The sequence below is a fragment of the Fukomys damarensis genome, unplaced genomic scaffold (assembly GCF_012274545.1).
Source record: "Fukomys damarensis isolate Sample0158 unplaced genomic scaffold, DMR_v1.0_HiC HiC_scaffold_19, whole genome shotgun sequence".
NCBI classification, from domain to species: domain Eukaryota; kingdom Metazoa; phylum Chordata; class Mammalia; order Rodentia; family Bathyergidae; genus Fukomys; species Fukomys damarensis.
Window position 1 is genome coordinate 38,701,395 of NW_022900931.1, and position 26,901 is coordinate 38,728,295.

The following is a 26,901-nucleotide window of genomic DNA, read 5'->3' on the forward strand; positions in this document are numbered from 1 at the left end:
GGATCTCCTGCAAAACATTCACAACTCTTTGAAATGGAAATTAGGCTGTTCCAATTGAGGAATGAAATTACAGCAAATATTCAGGGTGTTAGCAGGCTGTGCTCAAGCCTGTTTGAAGGCACAGCTAAAGGAGAGAAGTGTGCTTTTTTCCTGGATGAAGCAGGATCTCACTCAGCCTGTTTTCATCTTTATTTAGCACCTGCTGGCTTGGAGTTGTTGTCCAAGCAATCAGGCAGGAGATCTGCCAAGAGCCTGGCCTCCCCAAGTCTGCTACCCCTCCTTCCACACCCCACGGCGGCCTGTTCTGATATAGATGGACAGGCAGCTGGTTTAAAATGACAGTCTCAAGTTCTTTTAGAAAGAGAAGGCTAATTCAAAGAAACAGCCAGACAAGCTTCCTTTCTTTGCAGGAATAATTATTAGCCCCCTTTACCATGGCCCACCTGGGAGCCCATTTTGCCTTTAGATCCCGCTGGCAGAAGACCGACGATGAACTCTGCCGACATAGCACGTCCTTTATCCTCCACAGAGCCATTCGCAATGACTTCTTTCAGTGCTACCTCTACCTGCTGGAAAATATTCCCCTGGGTAAGTGAGTTAGAGCTTCTGGACATGGGACAAGAAATGACTGCAAGGATTGTGTGAGGTTGTGGGACACCTGGAAGAGGTGTTAGAACAATGAAGCAGACTTTTCGGATAAAAAGGATCCGCAGCCAACGTGCATGGCTTGAAGTGCCTCAGGGGTGTTCTTTTATGGGCAGTCAAAGATCAAGGGCACCATCAAGGCGGGGCTCTATTTTGGGCTGTCCATGGACCCGCATGCACAGTGATTTGCTTCTCTAACGTCAGCTGATAGAAACTTACTCCTTGAGTTTTGAAGAATAGTTTTAATATTTGCCAAAAGGTAGAGTTGGGCAAATTAGGTACCTGAAATATGGAGGTATTAATGTAATAGTATATAAAATACTAGTTAAGAAGAGGGACCAAGCAACAAAAGGATCAAAATGTGCTTGATATGTATGTGAATGTGCACATATGTGTGTATGCGTGCGTGTTTATGTGGGTATACATGGGTGTGTGTTTGTGTGTTTGTGTTAGATCTCTGTTCTTCCTGAGTCACGAGTAACTCAGAAACCCTAAAAGGAGCAGTAAATGTTTGATCTTTGAATATTAAGAAAAAAAATCTAAGGCATTTTTGTTATTTCCTCCCATCATCAGGGAATTAGACAACAGAGCCACAAAGAGCTTGTCTGGCTTGTCTGTACCACTTTTATCAGCTTCAGTGACGGCAGCTACTCCAGGGTACTCTAAATATCACTGAAGGGGAACAATTTCGGATTGTAGGCTGAACTGCCACCGCTACCCCTGATTTATACTTTCTCCCCACGAAAGCAGGAACACTGGGTCCCAGCTTAGTCTGAAAGCCCCATTGTGCACTTGATAAAGCCAAAGTTTCTAGCTGTGCATGGGGCTGCATAATTCTGTATTGCATTTGAGAAACTAGATATACTATCAATGCCTCATTTTGCTACTGCATTTTGAAGAGATTTGTAATTATAGACATATAAATATTTTCATTTCATATTTAGATAGCTTTCTTATAAAATGTTGTCTGATCTATGACTTAGTTTGATCCTCATAGACACACCATAGCTAGACAGGGTAAATATCATTTTTTCCCCTCCCACTTTCCCATCTCTTCTCTCCAAATTTAATTTTCAGATGAAGGAAAGGAAATTCAGAGATTGTGCTATCTAATCTAGAGAGAATAAATCAAAGCAAGAACTGAAATCCAAGGTGTCTTCTAGTAGAGTGCACTGCTCACAAATAATTATTCTTGGACATATGGTGTTACATCTCATCTATACCCAAGCAGAAAATTTTATAAGTTCATTTGGAAGGTGTTGATGACCTAGGGCTCCATACTCGGCAGAGTGTTGCTTTTCTGGGGACACCCTTTTTCTTTGGTAGCTGTGGCTGCCTTAGACTGAAGAAAGCTGTCAATCATAGTAATAGGTGGATAGATGTGGTGGATGACAGCAAAACTTTAAACATAATAATTGGAAAGAAAAATAACTCATCTCTCAAAGTGGCTGAAGATGAATTAAGAATAGAACTACCTCTTCTAAAATCAGGTAAAAATTAACTTGGGACAAGTAAACTATAATTTCTATTTGACCACAATCCTTTTTTCCCACCCATTATAATTGCTTTGTTTTTATAATAATTTTTATTTTATCTAGTTTTCCTCTTTGTGAGTGTGCTGATAGTTTGTCAGTTATTTCCAGCCTTTTAGAAAACATTCAGCCTGGGCATTACTTTTCCCTGAGAATCACTGTTAGCCCTACCCAAAATGGCTCTTTGGTAATAAAAGCTGAAGATTAGTGGGTATAGACTAGGCTATGCCACACTAACAAATCGTTCCTGAGATGTCCGTGGTGGAATACGTACATTTGCTCTCACTACATCGCTTCTAACACGCGGTATTGTGGCAGAAGAGCCTTTGTTCTACACAGCCCTGTGGGGACCCAGGATGATATCATCTCCATCAGCCAGAATGTCACCAGTCATCAAGAGGAAAGACCAGCTAAAGACGTGGTTGCTAGCTCCAGGCACTTTGGTCTCAAAAGAAATACTTTGTTTGGATTCCATTGCTCAGACTCCATAAGATTTTGAACAATGTGAAAGGAGCACGTTGTTTCTTCCACAGCAAAAACATACAACTTTCTGATCGATTTGGGAGAAATTTTTCTTATTGTACAAAATAGTGCATTGGAGAAGATTTAAATACTAATAAGACTGTTTTGGCAATGGAAGTAAATCTACAAATAACTTTTTTCTATCCTCAAAAGCTTTAAATTAATAGTACAAAGAAGGCAAGTTATTGTTTCTATAAATAGAATCTCTGCAACTTTCTTTTCATTGCAGAAGCTAAATCAGCATATAAGTCTGAAGTGTGGCATATCTAATTAGAAGGCATCCCCAACCCGATTAACTCACTTAGACATTTATTTTTGTTCCAGGAGATTAAAACTTATACTTGTGGAACACATCTGTATGTCTGATCTCTCCTATTGGGTTCTAGTTTCCATGAGAGTGGAGATTCATCTATGCCTTTCACCTTCTAAAGCTAGATATTTAGCATTTACCATGGTTCTTGACACCTAGAAAGAACTCAATAAATATGTCAAGCGAATTAAATGCTCTCTTACTAATAATTAATTGTAGGTCACTAAAGTACTGAGTTTATAGCATGCATTGCAAGAATAATTTTCCTTAAAGCTGGTGCAGGACCGTTTGAAGGATTAAATGCAGTCAATGAAACGAAAGCAGTTAATCTTCAATAAATATTAATTTTTTTCCTTTCTTCTGAGCCAGGCCTCTTTTAAAATTGACATGTAGTATTTTCTAGAACAGGCATTCCCCCAAACAGTAAGCTTACTTCAGTACCTAAGTTTACAGGCCACACCGGATATTCTGCTTTTCAGATTGGAAATACAGCTCAGCCAGCAGAGATGCCCCCTCCCCAGCTCTGCTGAGCTATTTTGTAGTGGGCTTGCCCTGCTCTTCAAGATTTCATAGAAATAAAAATAAAGCCCCTCCTGCAGAGTCTGTACAGAGAGTTTGTTGGTTAGAGCAATTACGAAAGAGATGTAGCTCAGCATCCTGTTCCATTGCTTCTTCCCTTCCTTCCTCCCTCCAACTGCCGTCCTAGTTTCTCTCCAGCACACTGTGTGGCGACATTTGGTCATGGAGAAATTTGCTGTAATATTCCTAGCTAATTTCAAAAATGTGTGTCGTAGCAAAGACAGGCATTCTAAAATCTCCAATGGAAGATTTAGCAACTCAGTTGAACATAACAGGTTTTCAGAAAACAAACAAAAAACAAAAAGGAAATCAGCTTATCGCTGTTTTTGGTGTTTTGCATTGATTATCTGAATTCATCTTCACAACATCTCCATTAGGTTTATTTTTTTTTCCCCATTTTATATTTGAAGAACTGATGCACCAAAGAGTTCAGTAACTCAGTCTTGTGGTGGTGAGTGGCACAGCAGGACCAGCCCCCAGGCAGTCCTGCTCCAGGGTGCCCGCTATTGTCTCTCAAAGTAAGTGGAAACTGGATTAATGTGGGCAGCTATGTAAACTTACCATGAGTTTTTATTTGACAGGAATAGAAAACATAGTCTGTGAAGAGCATTGACTTACTATTGGGATCCAAATGGGCAGGCCAATGAGTAGATTCATCCAATCAAATTACGCCTCTCCAGTTCAGCTGGAGGCTTGAAGAGAACAAATTTTAAAAAAAAAAAAAAAAAGCTGTTTCTGAACAAGTAGGAAGCAGAATAGGAAAACAAGTCAGTGTAAATCTATAGCTTGTGTACCTGTGCTCAGAGGAATGATGCATGTCCAGATTCAAGACATTTGTGTAAGGTAATTCTAAAACTGTCCACATTTCTGAATACACAGAGGCTAATATTAATTGTTTTATGGAACAAGAGCCTATTACTCTTGGACATTTAAGACCAGTGCTTCACAGTTGGATAGTCATGCCCTGTGGCTTGATGTCAACACGTCTTTTCTACGTGATAGTGAGTGACCAGGTCTCTCTGATGCTCTCATTACTCATTTATAAGATGGTGATTATAACTCCAGTCTTGTAGAATCATCAGAATTAATCTTGTAGGACTAAAAGAGATAATGTGAAAGTACCTAGCACAAAGCCTGCCAGGAAGTACTCACTAAATGGTAGTAGCCTTCTTTCATTTGTTCTATTTTAGAATCACCTGTCTTTAAGGAGGAAAATGCAAACAACGGCTACCCATTGTTCATCACAGTCGAAAGACAGAGTTAATAAAAACCATTTTCTATGAAACACTTGCAATTTCCATAATGAAACTCACCATACTAGTATTTTTCAAACTGATTTCATCCTTGTGGCTGGTACTATATTGCCACACAGATCACTGTGCAATTTTACACTTTTAAAAGTATTTATTATTATTTTTGCTATGCAAATGTTGGAAAATCACCTTTCTTTTTCTTTTCTAATATTAATTTTTTTGGGGGGTGTACTGGGGATTAAACTCAGGACCTTGCACTTGCAAGGCAGGCAGTGAAACCATTGAGCTAAGTCCCCAACCCTCTTTTTAAAGAACAAAGAAAGACAAATTACATTTTTATTTAGCTGATATATTTTCAGGTATGCAGAACAAGATCGATAAGCTATGGGTTTGGGATTTAATTAGACCTATTCAAATCCCAACATGCTGTTCACTTACTGTTTGGCCTTAGGCAATTTAGTTTACATTTCGCTGCCCTGGTTTTTCTTCTGTGGAATGTATGCATAACATTTATCTTACCTATTCAGTTCCGTAGGAATGATTTACATGTGCATTGCATTTATGTACATGTGTTTGGTCAATTATAGCTCTTATTTTATGAGGATTATGAGTGCATATTAATTGTACAAAATAGGATTCATTATGACATTTTCATACATGCCTCTAACTTGCTTTGATTGTATCTGACTTTCCCATTACTCTTTCCTACCCAACTCCTGCTTCCCCCTTTTTTGGTAGTCCCTTTTCTACTGTCATGTCATGTATCTCTTTGAGTCCAACTGATTTAGCATGATGATAACAGGGTCTAACTATTTTCCTACAAATGACATGATTTTAGTCTTCTTTTTTTTGTTGTACTGGGGATCGAACTCGGGTCCTTGCGCTTGCAAGGCAGGCCACCAAACCACTGAGCTAAATCCCCAGCCCCAGATTTTAGTCTTCTTTATGACTGAGTAATACTCTATTGTTTATATATATAATATTTTCTTTATTCATCCATTGATGGGCTCCCAAGCTGATTCTATAACTTGGGTATAAGGAGTAATACTATGATATACAAGTAGTAGGTAACTTTATATTACGAGGTGTGATGATAAATGTTTAAATGAAAAATTATTACAGTAAATCACACACTGTCATTAATCACCCTCAAAACACTCTTCATTACAGACACATTTATCTCATTAGTCCTCTTTTGTGACTGTTTTTAAGAGTTGTGATAAAAAGTCGATGGCCATACCACCCTGAACGCATCCAATCTTGTCTGATCTCGGAAGCTAAGCAGGGTCGGGCCTGGTTAGTACTTGGATAGGGAGTTGTGATTTAAAAAACTGACTGCCACTGCCAGGTACCATTCAATAGGAAGCATGTAAAACCATTCCAGTGCATCCCCTTCTGCCTTGTTCGTGGGTCTGGCACTATGTGACTTCTAGCTCTTCTCAAATGTCAAAATCACCACAAAAGGTAAACATTCTGAATCCGTGGAGGACATCGAGACAGCTGTGACAGCACAACTGAAGATACAAAAGACTTTCACAACTGTTGCAGAAAGCGGCAAGAAAGATGGGATGAATTTGTTCAAAATAAGGCACAGTATTTTAGGAAGGATTACAGGCAATGCATCTTTTGCTATAATAAATTAAATTTTTTTCTTTGAAAATGGACTTTTCAATCATACCTCATACTGTGACTTTGATGCCTTTGAATATACACTCAGGAGTGGTATGACTAGCTCATTCTTTGCAGAACCTCCGTACCATTTTCCATTTGGCTGCACTATTTACATTCCCACTGAAGTATATAAGGGTTCCTTCTACTCCACATCCTCACTGGCATGTGTTAGTTTTTGTTGTCTTGATAGTGGCCATTCTGCCTAGGGTAAGATAGAATCTTAATGCAGCTTTGATTTGCATTTTCCCTATGGCTAAAGATAGTGGACACTTTTACATATAATTATTGGATACTTGGCCATCTTTTGAGAAATGTCTGTTCTGTTCATTTGTCCATTTAGTGATTGGATTTTCCTTTTGGTGTCAAAGTTTTGGGGTTCTATATATATTCTGGATATTAACCCTCTGTCTGATGACTACCGGGTGAAAAACATCTCCCATTCTGTAGGTTGTCTCTTTATTCTGTTGTTTGTTTCCTTTGTCATGCAGAAGCTTTTTAATTTGATGTGACCCCACTTGTCAATTCTTGCTATTATGTCTGGAGCTTTTGGAGTTCTGTTTAGGAAATTGTCGCCCATGCCTATAGCTAGAAGTGTTTTTCTCTGGTAGCATCCAAGATTTGGGCATTACATTAAAGTCTTTTATTCATTTTGAGTTGATTTTTGTACATAGTAAGAGGTAAGGATCTACTTTTATTCTCCTACAAGTGGATGTCCAGTTGTTTTCAGCATCATTTGTTGAAGAGGGTCTCTATCTTACTTTTTCAAATTTATTTGGGTTTGCCCAATAGGAAAAAAAGATATTCCATAAGCTGCATTGAAGGTGTGATTTGCATGAACAGCTTCTCCCTATAACTGTGCACCATTGTGTTGCGTCCATTCAACGGAGGGAGTGATACCCAGAGGAGGACCAGGCTTTCACCATGACAGACACTGCTGGGATCTTCCTCTGCTCTGGCTAGAAAAACTCCAGTGCAGTGCTGTGGAAGAAGCCCTGGTTGGAAGGCCCTGGAAGCCAAGTCTCAGAGGCAGTCACAGCTCCTCTTCTGGGCAGCCTCGACCCACTTCTTTGAACCAAGAAGTCACTGAAATAAGAAGTGAATACTGAACCATGTTTCTGGGCTGTAAACCCCACACATTTTCTTTCAACAAGGGCAGCTCCTGCTTTATATATTTGCTATGGAAGGGTTTCGTGAGAGGCTTGAATGTTTTTAATTGCATGAAAGAAAAAATAGGTTCGGAAGCCGGAGACTTGGATGCTGTCCTAGTCTATCCTACCCCGCTTCCTACATTCTGGGTCTACACTGAAGCCCGGGGATGGGGAAACTGATTGGACTTGGAAGTTGGGGCAAGGGGAGCCAAAAGAGGGCAGGTCACTATTAATAAACCTTGGAACGATGGCAACAACAACAACACCCCAAAATAAACTAAAACAAAAACAAAAAAACCAAAGAACAAATTCCTATGTATTCAGAGCATCTAAAGGAGGCTTATTACAGGTTATGTGCAACAGCAAGAGCTGAGGTTACAAAAGGATGAGACGGGGTGGAGACCTAGAGAATTCAGCGTGGAAGAGCTCCACACAGTAACAGTATGAGAGTGCAGGAATAGAGACTGCCACCAAGTCCTTCAAAGGAGCAAAGGAGGCATGGAGACTTCTAAGTTATCGTCTCATTCTAAGATGAAAAATCTTCCCAGGAGGCATCTGTCTCCATTCGTGATTTCCACCTGATTTCTGGTGTTGTAAAATGTGATAGTAGGTCAGGAGGAGTGTCAAAGAAGGAGCAGAGTGAGGAAGATACTTCAAAAGTGAGTGTGGTGGCATCTCGAGTGGATCCCTTGCTCTTCCAGGGAAAATGGATCGTCCCTCCTTGCCTTGGCTACCTCAGGTACTCCGAAGCATAAGAAGGAACATAACCCTCAGCTGAGAAGGCAGAATCCCCTTATAACCTTCAAGATAGCTAGCACATTCATTTTAGATAAAGAACAGCAGACAGCTGAAGCCGACCAAGAGCAAAATGTTCGGAGGGCCTCCCTGAGGAATCCGCAACCCTAAGTAACCACAGCTCTCTGGCATGCTGGGGCACTCACACCTTTGCGTTCCACCAGAAATACTGACAAAATCCCACAGTTTCCTCCTGTTGATGAAAAAAGAGTGAAGGAGATAGACCACACCGCACTAACTAGTTGACTTAAGCAGCAGGGGAATGTGGCTGCTGTGCTGCTTTGGTTGGATCGTGGAAAGCCCTGGGCTGTGGCTTGCCAGGGATCCCGGAGCAGCACTCAGCACAGGCGGACTCTGTAAGCTGTAATTTCCTATCCTGATTAAAAACAAAACAAAACAAAACTGAATTTGGAACGACCATGTTGTATGGGTGATGCATGATTTTCATCAGCCCTGTTGAATTTTTAAGTGTTTATGGAGCCACCTGCGGTTTACACAACACTTTACTAAGTGCTACAGAAAAGGATTGGTGTAGGTTAGTACCTCTCTTGGAACCTGAAGACCCTGCTTTTGTGGTTGTTTTTTCTTAATTGCTACCTAATTTGTGAAGATGGTGAAAACTTGAATATATTTATTCAAACTTTAAAAATACTTGCATGTTTAAAATAATGTTCTGTGTATGATAGTATATATATGGATATAGCATGTGATATTGCTAATCTCCAGAAAATGACATATATGGAAACTGGCTCTTGAAAACATTTCAGGAAATGTGTGATCGTGATTCAAATCTTCACAGTTGAAAAATACTGTTGTAGCTCTACAGATGGGACATAGTCATAGTAATATAAGTGATGCTTAATTGGATTTTAAACTTTTAGAATAAAAATTTGGTACTATGTAATTGCTGTTTACTTTAGAGGGAAGTAGTATACCAACCCAATGTCAAAACCATGGAGCCGGGGATTTAGCTCAGCGGTTCAGTGGCCTGCCTTGCAAGCGCAAGGACCTGAGTTCAATCCCCAGTACAAACAACAACAACAAACATGGGGTTATCTAAAGGAAAATGTTCTTAGTTAAGGTTAAATAGATTTTTTCTTAGATTCCTTTCATTCAAAATTATACTTTAGTTTGCTTCATGCCATAATCACATTTTGGGATCACTGCATTTATTTTTTTTAAGATCAAATTTTTCTGTTTCTATTTTATTATATCCCATACTTATTTTTATTATATCTTTATAAGCATAATGATAGAATTTAACATCAATACATATGTAATATTCTTCCCAAATGAATGACTATGAAGTAAGTCAAGCATGTAATTTAGAGAAATCATAAGGTTGCCAGAGAAACTATCAATATGCCAAATGTGCACAATCCTACCACATTCATAACCATGTTTCTCATTTAATAGTGCACACATATGTGTAAAAACATACCCCCACACATATATACAATGCATATTTTCTACACTACAATATATACTTAGGTATAATAAAACAGTGCAGTGATGTGTGGAATGTTGGTGATTTGAGTGATTTGAGAAAAAACAAGTATCATCTTTGAGGGAGTTGGAGAATTTGTAATATGTACCAGATACTAAATGTTATTAATGATTGGTTTAAGTATAGTTATAATAAAATTTACTTAAAAATTAATATTCTTCATCAGTAGAAAATAGGTACAAAGATATATTGATAACATAACAAAATTTGTCTTAACAAATTTCCAACCAAACACGCTGTAGTGACAGAAAAGGAAGTTTGTAGAAAGCAGAGATGAAAGAGGAAAATGACAGATGGACCTTAATACTTTTCATATTACTCATCTATACAGATTTCATAAATTCTCAAATAAAAAAGCAAAGAAAATGAGAACCAAAATAACTCATCAATTTGGTAGACCAGCATATAAAGACAAGGATTAATGTGTTGATACATTTTTAAAATATGAAATGTAAAGCTTGAGATTTAGCTCGGTAGTGCTGCACCCGCCTAGCCAGAACAATGTGCTGAGTTTAATCCCCAGCATCAGAGGAAGAAAAAGAAAAAAGGAAAAAAAAAGAAGAGTAAAAAGAAATATGTACTTTCTGACATACCCAATAAATTAAAAATAAATTATTTGTTATCTCTTCCTCTTGAATTGTTCCCTTCACAAGGATGTAGTGAACTTCTTTGTCTCTTTCAATCAGTTTAGGTTTGAAACTTACTTTGTCTGTGAATAAGATTGCTACCCCTGCTTTTTTTCTGGGCTCCTGTTACATGAAGAAGTTTTCTGTCCTTTGACTTTCAGTCGATGGGCTTCTTTTTGCACTAGATGTATATTGCATACAACATAATATTGGATTTTGCTTCTTAATCCATTCTGCTGGTCTATTTCTCTTGATTGGTAAATTAAGGCCATTGATATTGATGGTTATAATTGATATGTACTAACTTATTATTGTCATGTTTTTTTGGCCTTCTCCTTTTAGTTTCTTGGCTTGCCTATTTGATTTGCTCTGGTGGATCTCATTGTGTTGTTACCTTCATTGTCATTTTCTAGAATATTGTTTAGAATTCGTTGTAGTGTTGGTATGGTATTCATAAAGTTTCTCAAGTGTTCTTTATCATGGAAATATCTTATTTCCCCAACCATTGTGAAAGAAAGTTTTGCAGGATACATCAGTCTAGGTTGGAGGTTGTTTTCTTTTAGTACTTGAAATGTCTCATTCCAGGCTCTCCTTAACCTAAGGGTTTGTATTGAAAAGTCTGCTGTGATTCTGATGGGCTTATCTATGCATGTAATTTGTTTCTTGTTTCTTACTGCTTGTAATATTTTGTTCTGTTGGCTTTCTGGGATCTTGATTATTATATGTCTAGGTATAGATTTTTTTTGATCATGGCTAGTTCTACATGCCTCATTTATCTGTATGTCAAACTCTTCCCCTCTGTTTGGGAAGTTTTCTGTCATTAATTCTGTGAACAGGTTTTTTAAGTCATTTGCATTTTCTCCTACTACTTCATGAATTCCTATCAGTCTTATGTTATTCTTCTTTGTACCGTCTAAGAGTTGTTGTATCCATTTCCCCTACTGTTTTTAAGAGACCTCTCTTTTCACTGTCACTGACTGCATTTTTATCTTCTATATCTGAGATTCTATCTTCAGACTCTTTTATTCTTTTGTGAACACTCTCAATGGAGTTTTTAATCTCCTGGATATCTGTTCAAATCTGTCCTATGGATTCCATTTCTTTCTTGTAATGGGCATTTATTGTTTCCAATTCTTTCTAATGCTGGGCATTCAAGGCTTCTATCATGGTCCTGAGCTCATCTATTTTCCTCTCAGTTTCTGTTCTAGAGTCACGAATTATAACTTTCATTTTGCTTGTCATCTCTATGATTATCTGGGAAATTACTTCTGGTTTATATTTCTCTAGAGCCTGACTGATCAGTTTTGTTACTTCCTGTGCTTTGAGTTCAGGGTGTCTTGATGATTCACTGTCAGACTTTTCATCCTCATTTGCCCCACTGTTTGCCATCGGTGAACTGGAAGCCTGTCCCTGTATCTTGCTTAAGTGTTTCTCATTTTTACTATTGTTGTTGGGTTGTCCTTAGTTTAACCTTTAGGTTATTACTTAAATCTTCCTGATATAGCTGGGCTACAGCCCATGGGTCTCTAATGACTCACAGACATTCTAATTTTCATAATACCTAAGAAAACACCTCATTGAATCAATCACAATACTTTACCCTAATTGATACAATCAGCACCACAATATAATGAAGCACAATTTGCAAACTGACCACTTATGGTAGTCATCAGTCTATCACCTTCAAACCATGTGAATTAAATTAAAATCAAGAAGCAATCCAAAATATGCTTACAGTGAATAAACTTTTCAATAAGGACATTTACCATTTAGAATGGGGGCTTAAGACAGAGTTAAGATAAGAAGAGGAGGTAAGTAAAAGAATTAGAGAAGGTTTCATATGAAGCCAAAAGACGTAGAATGACCAGACAATCATCAGGAAATTGTTAAATTTAAAAAGAACAAACAAAATAGAAGTATAATAACCCTTGAGTGAGGTAGAATGACATAAGAAAAGAACATAAAGAAAAGAGAAAAAATAATAAAAGAAAAAATCTGAGTTAGGACAAGAGCAGAAACAGAAAGGGAGATGAGGGATACTATAGTGGAGTAAGAGACTGAGTTGGAGAAAGAAGACAGAAAAAGAAAAAAAAAAGAATTTGCAGAGTGGAATAAAAAAAACAAACAAAAATGAGTTTAAAGGGCCTCTTTCAGACTATATCACTGCTGTCATAATATACAATATGTGCTGCCATGTGCAGAGCCGAGTCCAATGATCTCAGCTAGCTGGTGGCAGAACCCCACGACGCAGACTAATCATTCCTCATTCCAGGCTCTCCTTAACCTAAGGGTTTGTATTGAAAAGTCTGCTGTGATTCTGATGGGCTTATCTATGCATGTAATTTGTTTCTTGTTTCTTACTGCTTGTAATATTTTGTTCTGTTGGCTTTCTGGGATCTTGATTATTATATGTCTAGGTATAGATTTTTTTTGATCATGGCTAGTTCTACATGCCTCATTTATCTGTTCCAGGCTCTCCTTAACCTAAGGGTTTGTATTGAAAAGTCTGCTGTGATTCTGATGGGCTTATCTATGCATGTAATTTGTTTCTTGTTTCTTACTGCTTGTAATATTTTGTTCTGTTGGCTTTCTGGGATCTTGATTATTATATGTCTAGGTATAGATTTTTTTTGATCATGGCTAGTTCTACATGCCTCATTTATCTGTATGTCAAACTCTTCCCCTCTGTTTGGGAAGTTTTCTGTCATTAATTCTGTGAACAGGTTTTTTAAGTCATTTGCATTTTCTCCTACTACTTCATGAATTCCTATCAGTCTTATGTTATTCTTCTTTGTACCGTCTAAGAGTTGTTGTATCCATTTCCCCTACTGTTTTTAAGAGACCTCTCTTTTCACTGTCACTGACTGCAATTTTATCTTCTATATCTGAGATTCTATCTTCAGACTCTTTTATTCTTTTGTGAACACTCTCAATGGAGTTTTTAATCTCCTGGATATCTGTTCAAATCTGTCCTATGGATTCCATTTCTTTCTTGTAATGGGCATTTATTGTTTCCAATTCTTTCTAATGCTGGGCATTCAAGGCTTCTATCATGGTCCTGAGCTCATCTATTTTCCTCTCAGTTTCTGTTTTAGAGTCACGAATTATAACTTTCATTTTGCTTGTCATCTCTATGATTATCTGGGAAATTACTTCTGGTTTATATTTCTCTAGAGCCTGACTGATCAGTTTTGTTACTTCCTGTGCTTTGAGTTCAGGGTGTCTTGATGATTCACTGTCAGACTTTTCATCCTCATTTGCCCCACTGTTTGCCATCGGTGAACTGGAAGCCTGTCCCTGTATCTTGCTTAAGTGTTTCTCATTTTTACTATTGTTGTTGGGTTGTCCTTAGTTTAACCTTTAGGTTATTACTTAAATCTTCCTGATATAGCTGGGCTACAGCCCATGGGTCTCTAATGACTCACAGACATTCTAATTTTCATAATACCTAAGAAAACACCTCATTGAATCAATCACAATACTTTACCCTAATTGATACAATCAGCACCACAATATAATGAAGCACAATTTGCAAACTGACCACTTATGGTACTCATCAATCTATCACCTTCAAACCATGTGAATTAAATTAAAAACAAGAAGCAATCCAAAATATGCTTACAGTGAATAAACTTTTCAATAAGGACATTTACCATTTACAATGGGGGCTTAAAACAGAGTTAAGACAAGAGAAGGAGATAAGTAAAAGAATTAGAGAAGGTTTCATATGAAGCCAAAAGACGGAGAATGATCAGATAATTGTCAGGAAACTGTTAAATTCAAAAAGAACAAACAAAATGAAAGTATAATAACCCTTGAGTGAGGTAGAATAACATAAGAAAAGAACATAAAGCAAGGAGAAAAAATAATAAAAGAAGAAATCTGAGTTAGAACAAGAGGAAAAACAGAAAGGCAGATGAGGGATAGTACAGTGGAGTAAAAGACTGAGTTGGAGAAAGAAAACAGAAAAAGAAATAAAAAAGAATTTGCAGAGTGGAATAAAAAAAGAAAGAAACAAAAATGAGTTTGAAGGGCCTCTTTCAGACTATATCATGGCTGTCATAGTATACAATATGCGTTGGCATGTGTAGAGCCGAGTCCCCTGATCTCAGCTAGCTAATTCCCCACGACGCAGACTAAGCTCGGGCTGCAAGGCCCAGACTGAGTTCCCCGGCCTCCTGAAGGGTTGAACTCCACTCAGTTCTACTATAAGTTTCCCCCACCACTCCTTTAAAGATGTCCAAAGTTGAAAGTGCTGGAAAATACTCTTTATGACCACCACTGCCTCTACAGAGTAGGTCCAGAGACTGGCACAATCAGGAGGTCTAAAAGCGTGAGGGGGAAGGTTGGGGGGGTTCGGGGTGCCGGCGCGGCTACCTTTCTGGCGCTGAAGATGGCGGCAGCCGCGCTAGCAGGGGACCCGGCCGAGCAGGCCCTCCGGGCGCTGAAGATGGCGGAACTCCACCAGCGGGAGAGGGCGCGGCCAAGAAGACCCTCTAGCACACTGAAGATGGCGAAAGCAGCAGGAAGGAGAGGGCATGGGGAGAAGCAACACTGCATGTTTTGCTCAGAGCTTTCAACTATCTTTTATTCTTGGTGATTGAAATGAAAACCATGTCTTCCTTAGAATATTCTAATGTCTCCTTGTTTCTTGGCAGCTTTGTCTATTGCCTAGAATCCACCCTATTCTGTCTTCCACAAAACAAACTGACTTCTTTAAAAATCTGATGAATAACTGACGCTTGGGGTTTTCATTGGATTTTCATCATCTTTCACTGCACTTTCTCTTGATTTTAACGTTTATTGAACTGGAATACAGCTTCAAGAAATTTCTGAAGAGGAAGCTTCTGGGGCCAAAACATCATGTTGGAGAAAAGATATCTTCTTTGATAAAAGATGCTGGGAAAACTGATTATCCAGAAGCAGAAGATTGAAACTACACACACATCTTTTGCCCTGTACTAACACAATATCAAAATGGGTTGAAAATCTAGATATAAAAACAGAAACACTGAATCTACAGTATGATAAAATGGGCAGAACTCTTGAAGACATAGGCATGGACAAGGACTTTCTGAACAGATCCCCAGTTGCTGAAGAAATAACACCAAGAATAAAAAAGGGGCTATCAAATTAAAAAGCTTCTGCACAGAAAAAGAAATCATCCGTGGAATGAAGAAGAATACAGAGAGGGAAATTATTATTTTTTCAGCATATTCTCAGACAGAAGACTAATATTTAGAATACATAAAGAACTAAAAACAAATTAGGCTATCCAGAATGAAAGACCCAATAAAAAATGGGCAATTGAAATGAATAGACACGTCTCAGGAGAAGTACAAATGTCCAGTAAGTACAGGAAAGTGTATCGGATGTCTTTGGGTGTTATAGAAATGTAAATCAAAACAACACCAACATTCTACTTACTCCAGAAAAAATGGCTATCAGCAAGAACTCAAAAAAGCAAATGCTGATGAGGCGGCAGGGAAACAGGCACCGTTTTACAGTGTTGGTGGGAATGTAAACTAGTACAACCACTATAGAAATCAGTATGGAGATTCCTCAAAAAGCTATAGATAGAAGTTCCACTTGAGCCAGCTGTACCTCTTTTGGATATCTTCCTGAAAGAGCTGGGAAAGCACATTATGGTGATCATTGCATACCCAAGTTAATAGCAGCATGATCCATAGTAGTTAATTTATGGAAGCAGCCTACATGTCAGCAGATGAATGGCTAAAAAAATGTTGTATGTGTACACAATGGGGTGCTGCTATGCCATAAAGAAAGACAAATTAGAGTCATTTGTAGACAAATAGGTGTATCTTGAGACTATAGTATTAAGTGAAATACATTAGGAGCAAAAGATTAAATATTGTACTATTCCTATTAAACTGTTCCCATGACAAATCTAAAAAATAAATAATTTAAAGAGCAAAATGAAAGATGATAGGAAACAGGGACATGGGCTTTGTGGGTATGGGAAAGAGATCTGGGAATAAGAGGTAGAGGAGAGGGTTATGAGGGGAAGAAGTAAGATTGATTGAGATATGTATATGTACCAATTATTCAAGATGAAATGTGTTTGTTATTTATTGCAAACATGCAGATTTCTAAAAGAGAAACTTCCAGAGAATGATTCTATGGGAGGTAAATATTCTTTGACAGTTTAACTCAATTTTGAATTTAATGTCAAAATCAGGGTATTGATGGCACTAACATGTTTTCTAATATTTTACAGGGAATTTGAGGTGAAAACCTGAATTTTGTCCTTTGAACACAGGGTTGCCAAATATATATATAAGATGCTAAGTAAATTTGAACTTAACCAACAAATTGTTTTTTAGTATACGTAAGCCCCAGATAGTGTGCAATATTTCATGCCTATTATACTAATAAATTATTCTTTATATATCTAAAATTCAAATCTATGGATTCTGCCTTATTTGCTAAATCTGTCAACTGTATTTAAAGATAATTCCTCCTCCCCCTCAAAACAATTTAAGGACCTTTTTATTTTTCTTTCTGTTTTGAAATTTCTTTTGATGATGTATAAACATGGCCTTTTCAAAATCCAATGCTGTTCAGCTCTTGTGGGATCTTATAATCGCTTTGAGCTCCAGCAAACTTTCTTCTAGTATTTCTTTAGTAATTCCCTTCTCTCCATTTTATTAGTTTTCTAGAATCCTAATTATCTTGATACTGGGTTTCCTGAATTAAGTATTTATACAACTCATCCTTTTCCTTTTGTTTTCCATTTCTATTCTTTGTTTTGTGTCTTAGAAATTTATTTACTCAGTGTTCTATTCAAATGTTTTGGGTAATTAAACTTTAATTTCCAAGATGGGGGGGGATTGTTATGTTGGCATCTTGTCTTTGATGTATGTTAGTTCTTATGTCTCTTCAAGAATGTATAGATTTTGGATTTTGTTTTTGTTTAAATTTTCAACCATTTCCCAAGTTATTTCTATTTCTTTTAGGGCCATTTTGACTATTGCATCTTTTCCTTTTAGGCTGATATTTTATTCTCATGAGTTTGAAGATCACTATTTACTCACATTTAAGAATAAAGAAGAAGGTAAATGACTTTAGGTAATGGATCAGGTTTCCCTTGTTACATACATGTCCCCTAAGTAAAACGGATGACAAAGAGGTGCACACGTGGGCCTTAGAGTCTCAGATGAGTGTGAGCATGTGAAGCATGTGGAGTCTCCTAGATTTTAAAATGAGTATAATTCTAGGACCCCAATGCTAATGACTAGTTCTCCCTACAAAATGTATTTACTTATATATTTTTAGAAAAGAGACATACTTTTCTTCCCATGAGGCTAGAGCTTTGGTTTCAGGAGGGTGTGCTTGTCTCCTCCTCACATGGCTGTTCTGTAAACAGACTTTTGAATAACTTCTATTTTTTACTCCCTTTCTCACTCTTACATTTGCCTCCCATTGGCTTTAAATCTGGAATGTAATTTCCTCTTGTAATGGTTCTTGTCTGCAAATTATTGAAATTTTTTCTATCTCCCTCTTGTCTTCAAGACATTTATTGAAGTCAGTCAATGATCCCTTCTCGTTTTCTTCACTATTATAGGATCATTCTCCTAAAGAAGTATACTCTCAGGGGACCCCAGAGGAATAAAAGACAAATGCATGTATTCAGCGTATGATCTTGAACCAAAAGTTCCATCCTTTCACCTATTTTTGATGATTTCCTCTTGATTGTCCTTTAGTGAAATACATTGAATCGAAACCCATACTTATTCACCACTCAGAAGTTGCAACTCATGCTTTCCTTAAAATAATGCATCATACATGTTTTGAAAATGAAATGACAGACCTAGAATGGAACATCTGATCAATAAGTATTATTTCTCCTTTCATCATTTTCTTTTCAGAAGATAAAGCTCAAGTGCATTTCTACAACATTGGTGTAAACATTGAGATAGAGGTTGTTTTAAAATAATGAAAATTGCTACCCCTACTTTATGATTAGAAACATGAAACAATAAGAAAATTGTCATTAAACATTGGGAGTTCAGAAAAATTGATAATGTTCTTCATTCTACTGTAGCAAAAACTTTTCATCTTTCAAAAACTACAGTGGTAAGCTATGGTTATTAAACCATATACTTATTTAATTATGAAAACACACTGTGACTTATAGATGAGGTTCCTGAAAATCACAGGGTTTAAGAAACTTTCCATGTTATATAGCACATAAATCACTGAGCCAGAGCTCAAGGTTAGATATTCTGACTTCAAACGAATATCCTTTCTTTTACAGCACTAATTTAGGACTTTTAAAGGGAAATTGAATATGTGATAAGATAGAGCTGTGGTATCATATGAACATTAATGACTCTGAATAATATTTCATTTTCAGTAAAATTATATGCTTTAACAAGCCAAGTCATCAATGGTGAGATGCAGTTCTATGCCAGAGCAAAGCTTTTCTATCAAGAAGTACCAGCCACAGAAGAAGGCATGATGGGAAATTTCATCGAACTGTCCCACCCAGATATCCAGGCCTCGAGGGAATTTCTAAGGAAATTTGTTGGGGTGAGTTACCAAACTGCAAGTTGAGAGGGCAAAATCAGTGCAGACACTGAGCTCACATAACTTTGTGTTGTCACTTAAGCCAGGCTAAAGCTGTGTGGCCCAGCTCAAGGTCCAGCCTGATAGCCTGTTTTAAGGTGCTTAGAAGAGCTGGATCTCATCAAACCCTTGGTTATTCCACTTGGAATTTTACTGTCCTTGCACCAGTTAATCTTACACATTCTACAGGAAAGTGAATTAGCAGTGCTGATATTACTACTTGAGGAGTAAGAAGACTTCTCCTTCAAAAGATGAGAGATAAACAATTACGATGCTGATGATCAATGAGAAATCAAGATTTTGGGGATTTATGGTTGATTTATTTATTTCCATAATAAAATTAGGTGTAGTAAGAAAATGCATGCTTATATTCAGTTTAAAAATAGGGATGATAGAACCCTTTTGTGTTCTTTTATACATAGTTCAGATTTTTCCTTAGAAGAATGTGATTCCACTATAATCGTGGTTTTGTGTGAACCTCTGGTTCCTTAGTTCCAAGCCACATGGAGATGGACAGTAGAGTGTAGGGGTAAAATCATTATGCTTCTTTCACTTACTGTATGAGAAACTCTAGACTTGTTACCTAAATGCATGGAGCCTCAGTTTTCTCACCTGTGACTAGGGTTCAATAATACAGCTTAGCTTATAGAAGAATGTGAGATAAAATGAGTTAAAACATGTAAAGTAGATGCATAGGTGCACACAATTAGCGCCCAGGAGATCTAATTTATTGCTACTACCACTGATAATGAGATGTCATAGAATGTATTTTTATTATTTTTTATTAGGAATTGGACCCAGGACTTTTGCACTTAGCTATATCCACACTTAGCTATATTGTTTCTTTGCTTTGAGACAGGGTCTTGCTAAGTCATTAAGTTGCCCAGGAGGGGCTAGAAGATGGACTCCTTCTGCCTCAGGCTTCCAGAATGCTGGAGCAACAGATGTGTGCCGTCACTCTGGCTTATTCATTATATTTTAAGGAACTTCATTTGGTTGTATGAATCAACCTAACCTACCCAATAATGTTGCTGTTGGTTTAAGTGAAAACCCATTAATGACTCACTAGTCATTTATGGGAAGGCTAGAGCCTATTTTATTCTGATAAAGAAAATGTTTTGGAGTTAGGATGTCACCCTACTCAGAGGAATAGTAGGGAGACTTGCCCTAGTGCTGAGGTTTGCTTCATGCACAGCCTCCTTGGAGTATGTAGTATCCGAGTCCCAGGTCTAGCAGTATAGAAAATGTGACCAGGATGGAATATCTATGGGGACAAAGTGTCTGCCTGGACATCAGCTGCAGCCATAAAGCACGAGGAAGTCTGGGATGGTAGCCATGGATCTTTACCAGTTGGGCTGATCTGGGGTGTTTCTAAGCCAGTGCTGCCAATTTTATGGAATGTTCATCCCAACATGGCCAGTCACTGCTAAGCAGCTTAGAAGCCCTGTCTCATTTATGCTTCACAGCAATTCTTAAGGTAAGTACTATTATTAGGTCTATTTTTATAGTCGTGGAAACTGGGGCTTAAAGAGGTTAAATAAGTTGTCAAGGTTATCCACTGGTAAGAGACAGAGCTGAGGCTTAGAACCAGACAGCTCTGTCTGACACCAAAGTCCCTGCCTTTAACCACGACATATTTTTTCCATTTGTCTCATGAAGCAGAAAAATCCCTGCTTTTTTTTGGTGGGGGGCATAGACCTCAACTCTCCTCCAGTCTGGCCCAAACAATCACTCCTGCTTGCCTCATGGTGAGGCCGACTCTGATCCCCAAACATTTCAGAAGCTTAGTAATCCAGCCGCCCTGTCACTCTGTGGAATGCCAAGCTGACCACGGGGAAGCTGGTCAGACAGAGCCCAGGAGCTCAGCCACGGACCTGGGAAAGGAAGTCTGAGCTTGCATATTTATGTTGGAAAAGAGGCTGCTGTTCCTTTCAAACAAATATAAAGAGTCCTTCTTAGTAGACAAGGCCCATTGTGCAGCTGTGACCTCTAAGTACAAACACGGTCTTTTCAAAGGAAAGATATTTTAGTATATTGACCTTAATGATCTGCTAAATTTATATCTGGGTCAAGAAACAAGGAGTTAGGGGATAGGAGCATCTGATGTGATTTATTCTTATGTCAGCTGGGAAAGGGGAGACCGTTTACTTTAAATTTTTGTTTTCCTTTCAACACTTAGTGACATGGGACAGTGAGAAACTTGTTTAATCTAGTTGCAAATGTATTTACTCCAGGAAATAAATAAATAATACCAACGTAATGTCAGTGGTACAGCTGATAACTTTCCTCAGCTTTCAAGTAGGGGAAAGAAGCAATTCATAAAATATAACCACTGTCGATTGCATTTAGCTTTTGACGTTTCTCAGAGATTGGCTGACTAACAGATCTGGATCTAACTTGTTATATTTCATGGCTTTTATACAGAGCCATCAAGTTCTGTCATTTTAGTTTTTAACTCGATTAGATGAGCTTAAATAACGTTCTTCAAATCAAAACACATGAGCAGAATCAAAACTAAAATGAAATTACTAATAGTATTTTACTATTTTATATGCGTCCAGAAATACGAACATAATATAATACAAGAAAACAAAACACTTTGCTTTGAGACGCCACATTGCGTGTAGCTCTCGTCACATCAATACAAGGGCATCAGATGTCAGTGCACCGGCTTCTGCAGCTGCGGTCCCCAAGGGACGAGCAGTGCAGTCTGGAGATCAGCCTTTAAATGTCCCTTCTCAGCAGAGCCGCTTGTGAATGAGGCAGAAAAAGAACAGTGGTGCCAGGACGCAGGAGGCAGTGCCAACCGCATGGAAGGAAATGGAAGGAAATGGAATGAAGAGAACTGGGCAGGAGTGGGGAGAGGCTGGAGGCCAGAGCATCTGAGGAAAGGCATGGGGGGATTGTAAACAACAGTACTTTCAGGAACAACTGTAGTCAACATTATACATCTAAAATGGTGAAAAATACACTCAGAGGATAAGACTCTTCAAGGACATCCTGCTTCAACTATCTCACCTTCCTGGGCCTCAGTTTCTATGGAAAAGCAGGGAGTGAAACACCAGTGATTTAAAAGCCCTAAGATTTTGCTGAGATTCACTAAGGGCTTCCTTGGAGGAGGATGAGAAGGCTCATGGGCTAGGCCCAGCCTCGTTTTAACCAGAGTAGCCTCATGTTTTTGAATGTCATGAAAACAGAAGAGTTCATCCTTTACACCTTTTTTCTTTTTTCTTTTTTTTTTTTTTTTTTTGGTACCGGGGATTGAACTCCGGTCCTTGCGCTTGCAAGGCAAGCCACCGAACCACTGAGCTAAATCCCCAGCTACACTCTTTTTTAAATTGAGTTTATTGGTACTTCTAAAGTATACAGTACAGTTACATTCATCATTGGGATCTTGTATCTTTACATGACAGGTCTTGGTTCTAATTTCTTCCCCTTGTCCCTGCCCTCCCTTCACCTCGTCTTCCCTTCCCTATGTACAAAGACTTTGTTTCCATTTTTTCCTTTTCTCATATTTTTTCTTTTCCCTTCTTTCCTTTCCCCTTTCCTTCCCACTTCCCCTACTCCTTTAGATCTTTTCTTCTCACTTCACATTTTAAAAATCCTCTGGCATAGATCTGTTAGTTCTCTCTGTTCTATTCCATGGTTCTACTTCTAAAACCACCTGCTATGTTAATGCAAACAACATGGTCAATAAAGACTTTCAGAGCCAAGTAATTATATGAAAAATTAATCATAGAATCTTTGATGGAGCATACAAATTTCTAATAAAGTCACTTCTTGTAGCCTCAGATAATTTCTCCATACTTCCTCACATCTTATATTATAAATTTCTTTGGAAGATACTGCTTTTACAGTACTGTACAACATAAACTTTGGCTTAGGCCATTTTATGAATTAATTTAAATTTTAATATTTGAATGAAGGAAATAGTCTAAGTAGAAATGATCAATGGCAGTACACTATTGCTTTCCCCTTCCTATACTTCAGGCAGACATTACTAATCAATCACTCGTAGATCCCTTTCCTGCTGAGTCTAAATCAGACAGACACACAAGCACAAATACTATATAGTACCTCTCATTTGAGTAAGGTAAGTACAAAGAAAGAATGTAATAAAGAATGAAAAGATGGAAATAAAGTGTTTGTAGATGGGGAGGGAAGGAGGGGGTGAAGGGAGGGCAGGGACAAGGGGAAAAAATGAGAGCCAAGACCTGTCGTGTAGAGGTACAAGATCCCAACAATGAATGTAACTGTACTGTATCGCTAAAGTGTACCAATAAACTCAATTAAAGCTGAAAAAAAAAAAGAATGGATAGAAGGAAATAAGAGGATGTATCTCTTGCGAATGGTAGGTGTTCCAGGAGTCTGAGGGCAGGGGAGGGGAAGAGGAAGTAAGCGAAATTAAGACATGCCACGTGCAGGAAACTAATAATCTTAATGAAGGTAAACATTGTATAAAAATGAGCTAAGAAAACTAATAAGAAGAATGAAAATGGGGAAAGAGACAGAGAGGGGGAGATGGGTGGGGAGGGAAAGGGAGTTACAGAAGCAACAAGCTGTATTATGTTCATGTTCCTACTCCCCAAGATGAATGTAACGTTTACGTACTGCAAATATGAACTAATAGTAAAAATAAAATAAAAATTTTAAAAACGAATGCTTTTGAATATAGCATTAGTCAGTATCAAGAATCATCGTTGTCACTTGAGCTGTTAATGCAGAACTGGCTTTAAACACAGTTTCCGTCTCAATTCTAGTTGTGCTATTAGCTCTGCAACATTAGCACCTTAAGCTCACTCATTTCCACAGCGGCAACAATCATCCTCATCTTGTGGAGTTTTAAAAATTATGATAATTCAGATAGCTGTAAAGAGCTTGCTACACACCCACTTGTGGTTACTTTTCTATTTGAAAAGGTGCAATCACTTCACTTTTTTTTTTCCTCATTGTACCTTCCTAGCATACGGAGAGCCATTAGGATGGACCTGAAGGCAGTGTTTTTGATGTTTCCCTCTGCTCATACTTTACTTTGATCCTTAGCCAATTTTTCTTTATCCTCAGTTCCTGAGAAATCAAGAGTAGGCTTTCTCATTAAGATCTTGATTGGTACCTTCAAGTATCTTGTTACTATAATTTCTAGCATGAAGTCCATTCAGCAGTCATCCCAATTATGGCCAAATAATTTAGGCCAGCTGAATCTTCATAATTCAGAAAACTTCAAAAATTGTATAGAAGCAAGTTTGAGAGAGTTTGTACTGGCTAATTTTTCACGACCCCTACTTCCTCTCCAAAATCTCTCCCAGTTAATTTAATGCACAGACTTACTTTTAACAATTTTGCAGTAAACATGTAGTTTCTGGTACAAAAACCAGAAAGTTTTTAGCATTAAAGGAGACAAGGAGGCTGCTGGAATTAATCTTGACCCATGTGAACATGCTGTGTGCTATGAGGGATAGATGTGACATTTACAATCCCGGCCAGAGAATGGTACAATTGGAATACTCAGCTCAGGTCCCAAAATTCACTACCCAAATAAGAGAAGATAATTCAGAGTCCCCAAATCCAGTTTTAAAACATAAAATTTCAATCATTCCAATATGAACTATTTCAATTTATAAAACTCAGGAAGTAATTCTGAATCTCAAAATGATTCTCACTGCTTTCCATCTGCCTCCCACACCCCCTTTCCCCCACAAATTAATAATCTATAGTGCAGGTCTATGTAACTGTGGACTTAACCCAAAATTACAGTCATCAAAATCCTGTCTTTGTAGGACTACCAATGGCTCATTTATCCTTTTTCTTGGAGAGAATTACCAACTGTTTAAACAAGATATTACTTTAAAAATAGTTTGTGATTTTCTTAAAGACTTATAATTAGGCAAAATAAAATAGAACTAAAGATGTTTGGGTATTTTGGGGGGAAAGGTAATTAATTGTTTTAAATCTTGACTTTGGTAACGATGGTTATATACATTTGTTCAAACGTATTGAATTGTAAACTTACAATGATACAGTGTAATGTATAAAGTTGACCCAAATAAAGTCGAAGGAAAGAGGTCAATGGGGTGTCTGCACCTCAGGGTGAGACTGTACCGAAGTGTCCCACAAGGTACCTTTCTGCAGGGACCCAGGAGAGCGGGAACCGACTGTGCCCTGGACTGCGGCTCTGGGATCGGCAGGGTCAGCAAGCACGTCTTGTTGCCCATTTTCGACAGAGTGGAGCTGGTTGATATGATGGAGTCTTTCCTGCTTGAAGCCCAGAACTACCTGCAGGGCAGAGTGGACAAGGAAGAGAGTTACCACTGCTACAGCCTGCGGGAATTCACTCCCCGCTTCGGGAGATACGATGTCATCTGGATTCAGTGGGTGTCAGGTCAGTCCTGCACGGTGTTGCCTGTGCCCTTGCCTGCTTCTCCACTGCAGAGACAGCAGTGGATGAATGAGGATGTGGGGGGAGATTCGCTTAGTTGTGCGTAGAGCAGTTAGTTTGCCCTAGGTGTCATGTGAACTCCCAACAGCTCTGGTCCCCAGATCTCTCTCCTAACACTCTGTGCAAGCTTGGTAATTCAATTCCATTCATAGGGATGGAGCAAGTGCCTTTGGACCAACCTACATCCTTGAAGAAACGTACTTAAACCTTAAACAACTGGATCCAAAACATGGTTCATCTCCACTCATTGGCAGAGCTAGGCATTCTTAGATTTCAATTCCCAGGAAAGCAGTGAATTTGATTGATGGCAGTGTGTGTGTGCATGAGTGTGTGTGTGTGTGTGTATACAGCATGGAAGAGTCATAATGGAGCTGAGCTACCCAAGCGATGTAGAGGAACTCATGGGATGGAGCAGTACCTCACATCTGTGGAGGATATACACCTTCTGTCTAAATTTCCAAAGACCCTTGCAGCTAAAACAATTTGGGCTATGAAATAAAGTGTGACTAGGGGAGTAAATATCTGGTCTTCTGATTCTGAGCCCTGTATTCTTTCCTACTCACTTCCTTCCTTCCTTTTGTTTTAACCTGTTTTCCCCACTTGGCCCCACCTATAGGACACTTAACTGATAAGGACCTGCTTGCATTCCTTTCCCGGTGCCGAGATGGCCTGAAAGACAATGGCGTCATCATACTGAAGGAAAATGTGGCCCGAGAGGGCTGTGTCTTTGACCCCTCCGACAGCAGTGTGACTCGGGACATGGACATCCTCAGGACCCTCATTAGCAAGAGTGGGCTGTTGGTGCTGGGCCAGGAAAAGCAAGAGGGCTTTCCAGAGCAGTGCATTCCTGTGTGGATGTTCGCACTGCACTGTGGCAGACTCTCCTGAGCAGAAGTGGAGTGGACAGCTGGACAGGACAGTGGTGCTCTGGGACAGGATACTTCCTCCACAGTGCCCCTTGGATACAGACAGGGATGGAGAGAAGGGAAGGGAGCAAGTGCATGCTGGGAAATGACTGGTGATGCAGCACATACAGGTTTTTGGTGAAGAGCACACACTCTGACGTGCACATAGTTGCAGGTGCACACTGACATTCTAGAAAATGGAGTGAAACCTCAGGAAGAGGGCTTTAAGAGACTCTTTGTGGAAATGACAGATGGCATTACACATAATTAAAAAGCTTTTGTATATTAAGGAAACAATAGAGTGAAGAGGCAATCTACAGAATGGGAGAAAATTTTGGTCAGCTATTCTTCTGACAGAACAAATACAGCTCAAAAAGTTTAAC

The 26,901-nt window shown here is 38.5% G+C and overlaps 1 protein-coding gene across 1 annotated transcript; it reads left to right on the forward strand.

The window, feature by feature from the left end:
• Positions 1-434: 434 nt before the first annotated feature.
• Positions 435-26,901, forward strand: LOC104856340 (alpha N-terminal protein methyltransferase 1B). Its single transcript, XM_010615694.2, has 4 exons — positions 435-588; positions 18,966-19,141; positions 25,307-25,556; positions 26,230-26,901. Exons 1-4 carry the CDS (start codon positions 435-437, stop codon positions 26,499-26,501), a joined length of 852 nt encoding a protein of 283 aa, XP_010613996.1. The 3' UTR covers positions 26,502-26,901.

Excerpts from the sequence above, each read along its gene's own strand:
- LOC104856340 (XM_010615694.2), top strand. The coding sequence starts at position 435 with ATGGCCCACCTGGGAGCCCATTTTGCCTTTAGATCCCGCTGGCAGAAG. Across the intron at positions 589-18,965 it reads GCTGGAAAATATTCCCCTGG|TAAAATTATATGCTTTAACA; the intron begins GTAAGTGAGTTA and ends TTTCATTTTCAG. Across the intron at positions 19,142-25,306 it reads TTCTAAGGAAATTTGTTGGG|GGACCCAGGAGAGCGGGAAC; the intron begins GTGAGTTACCAA and ends ACCTTTCTGCAG.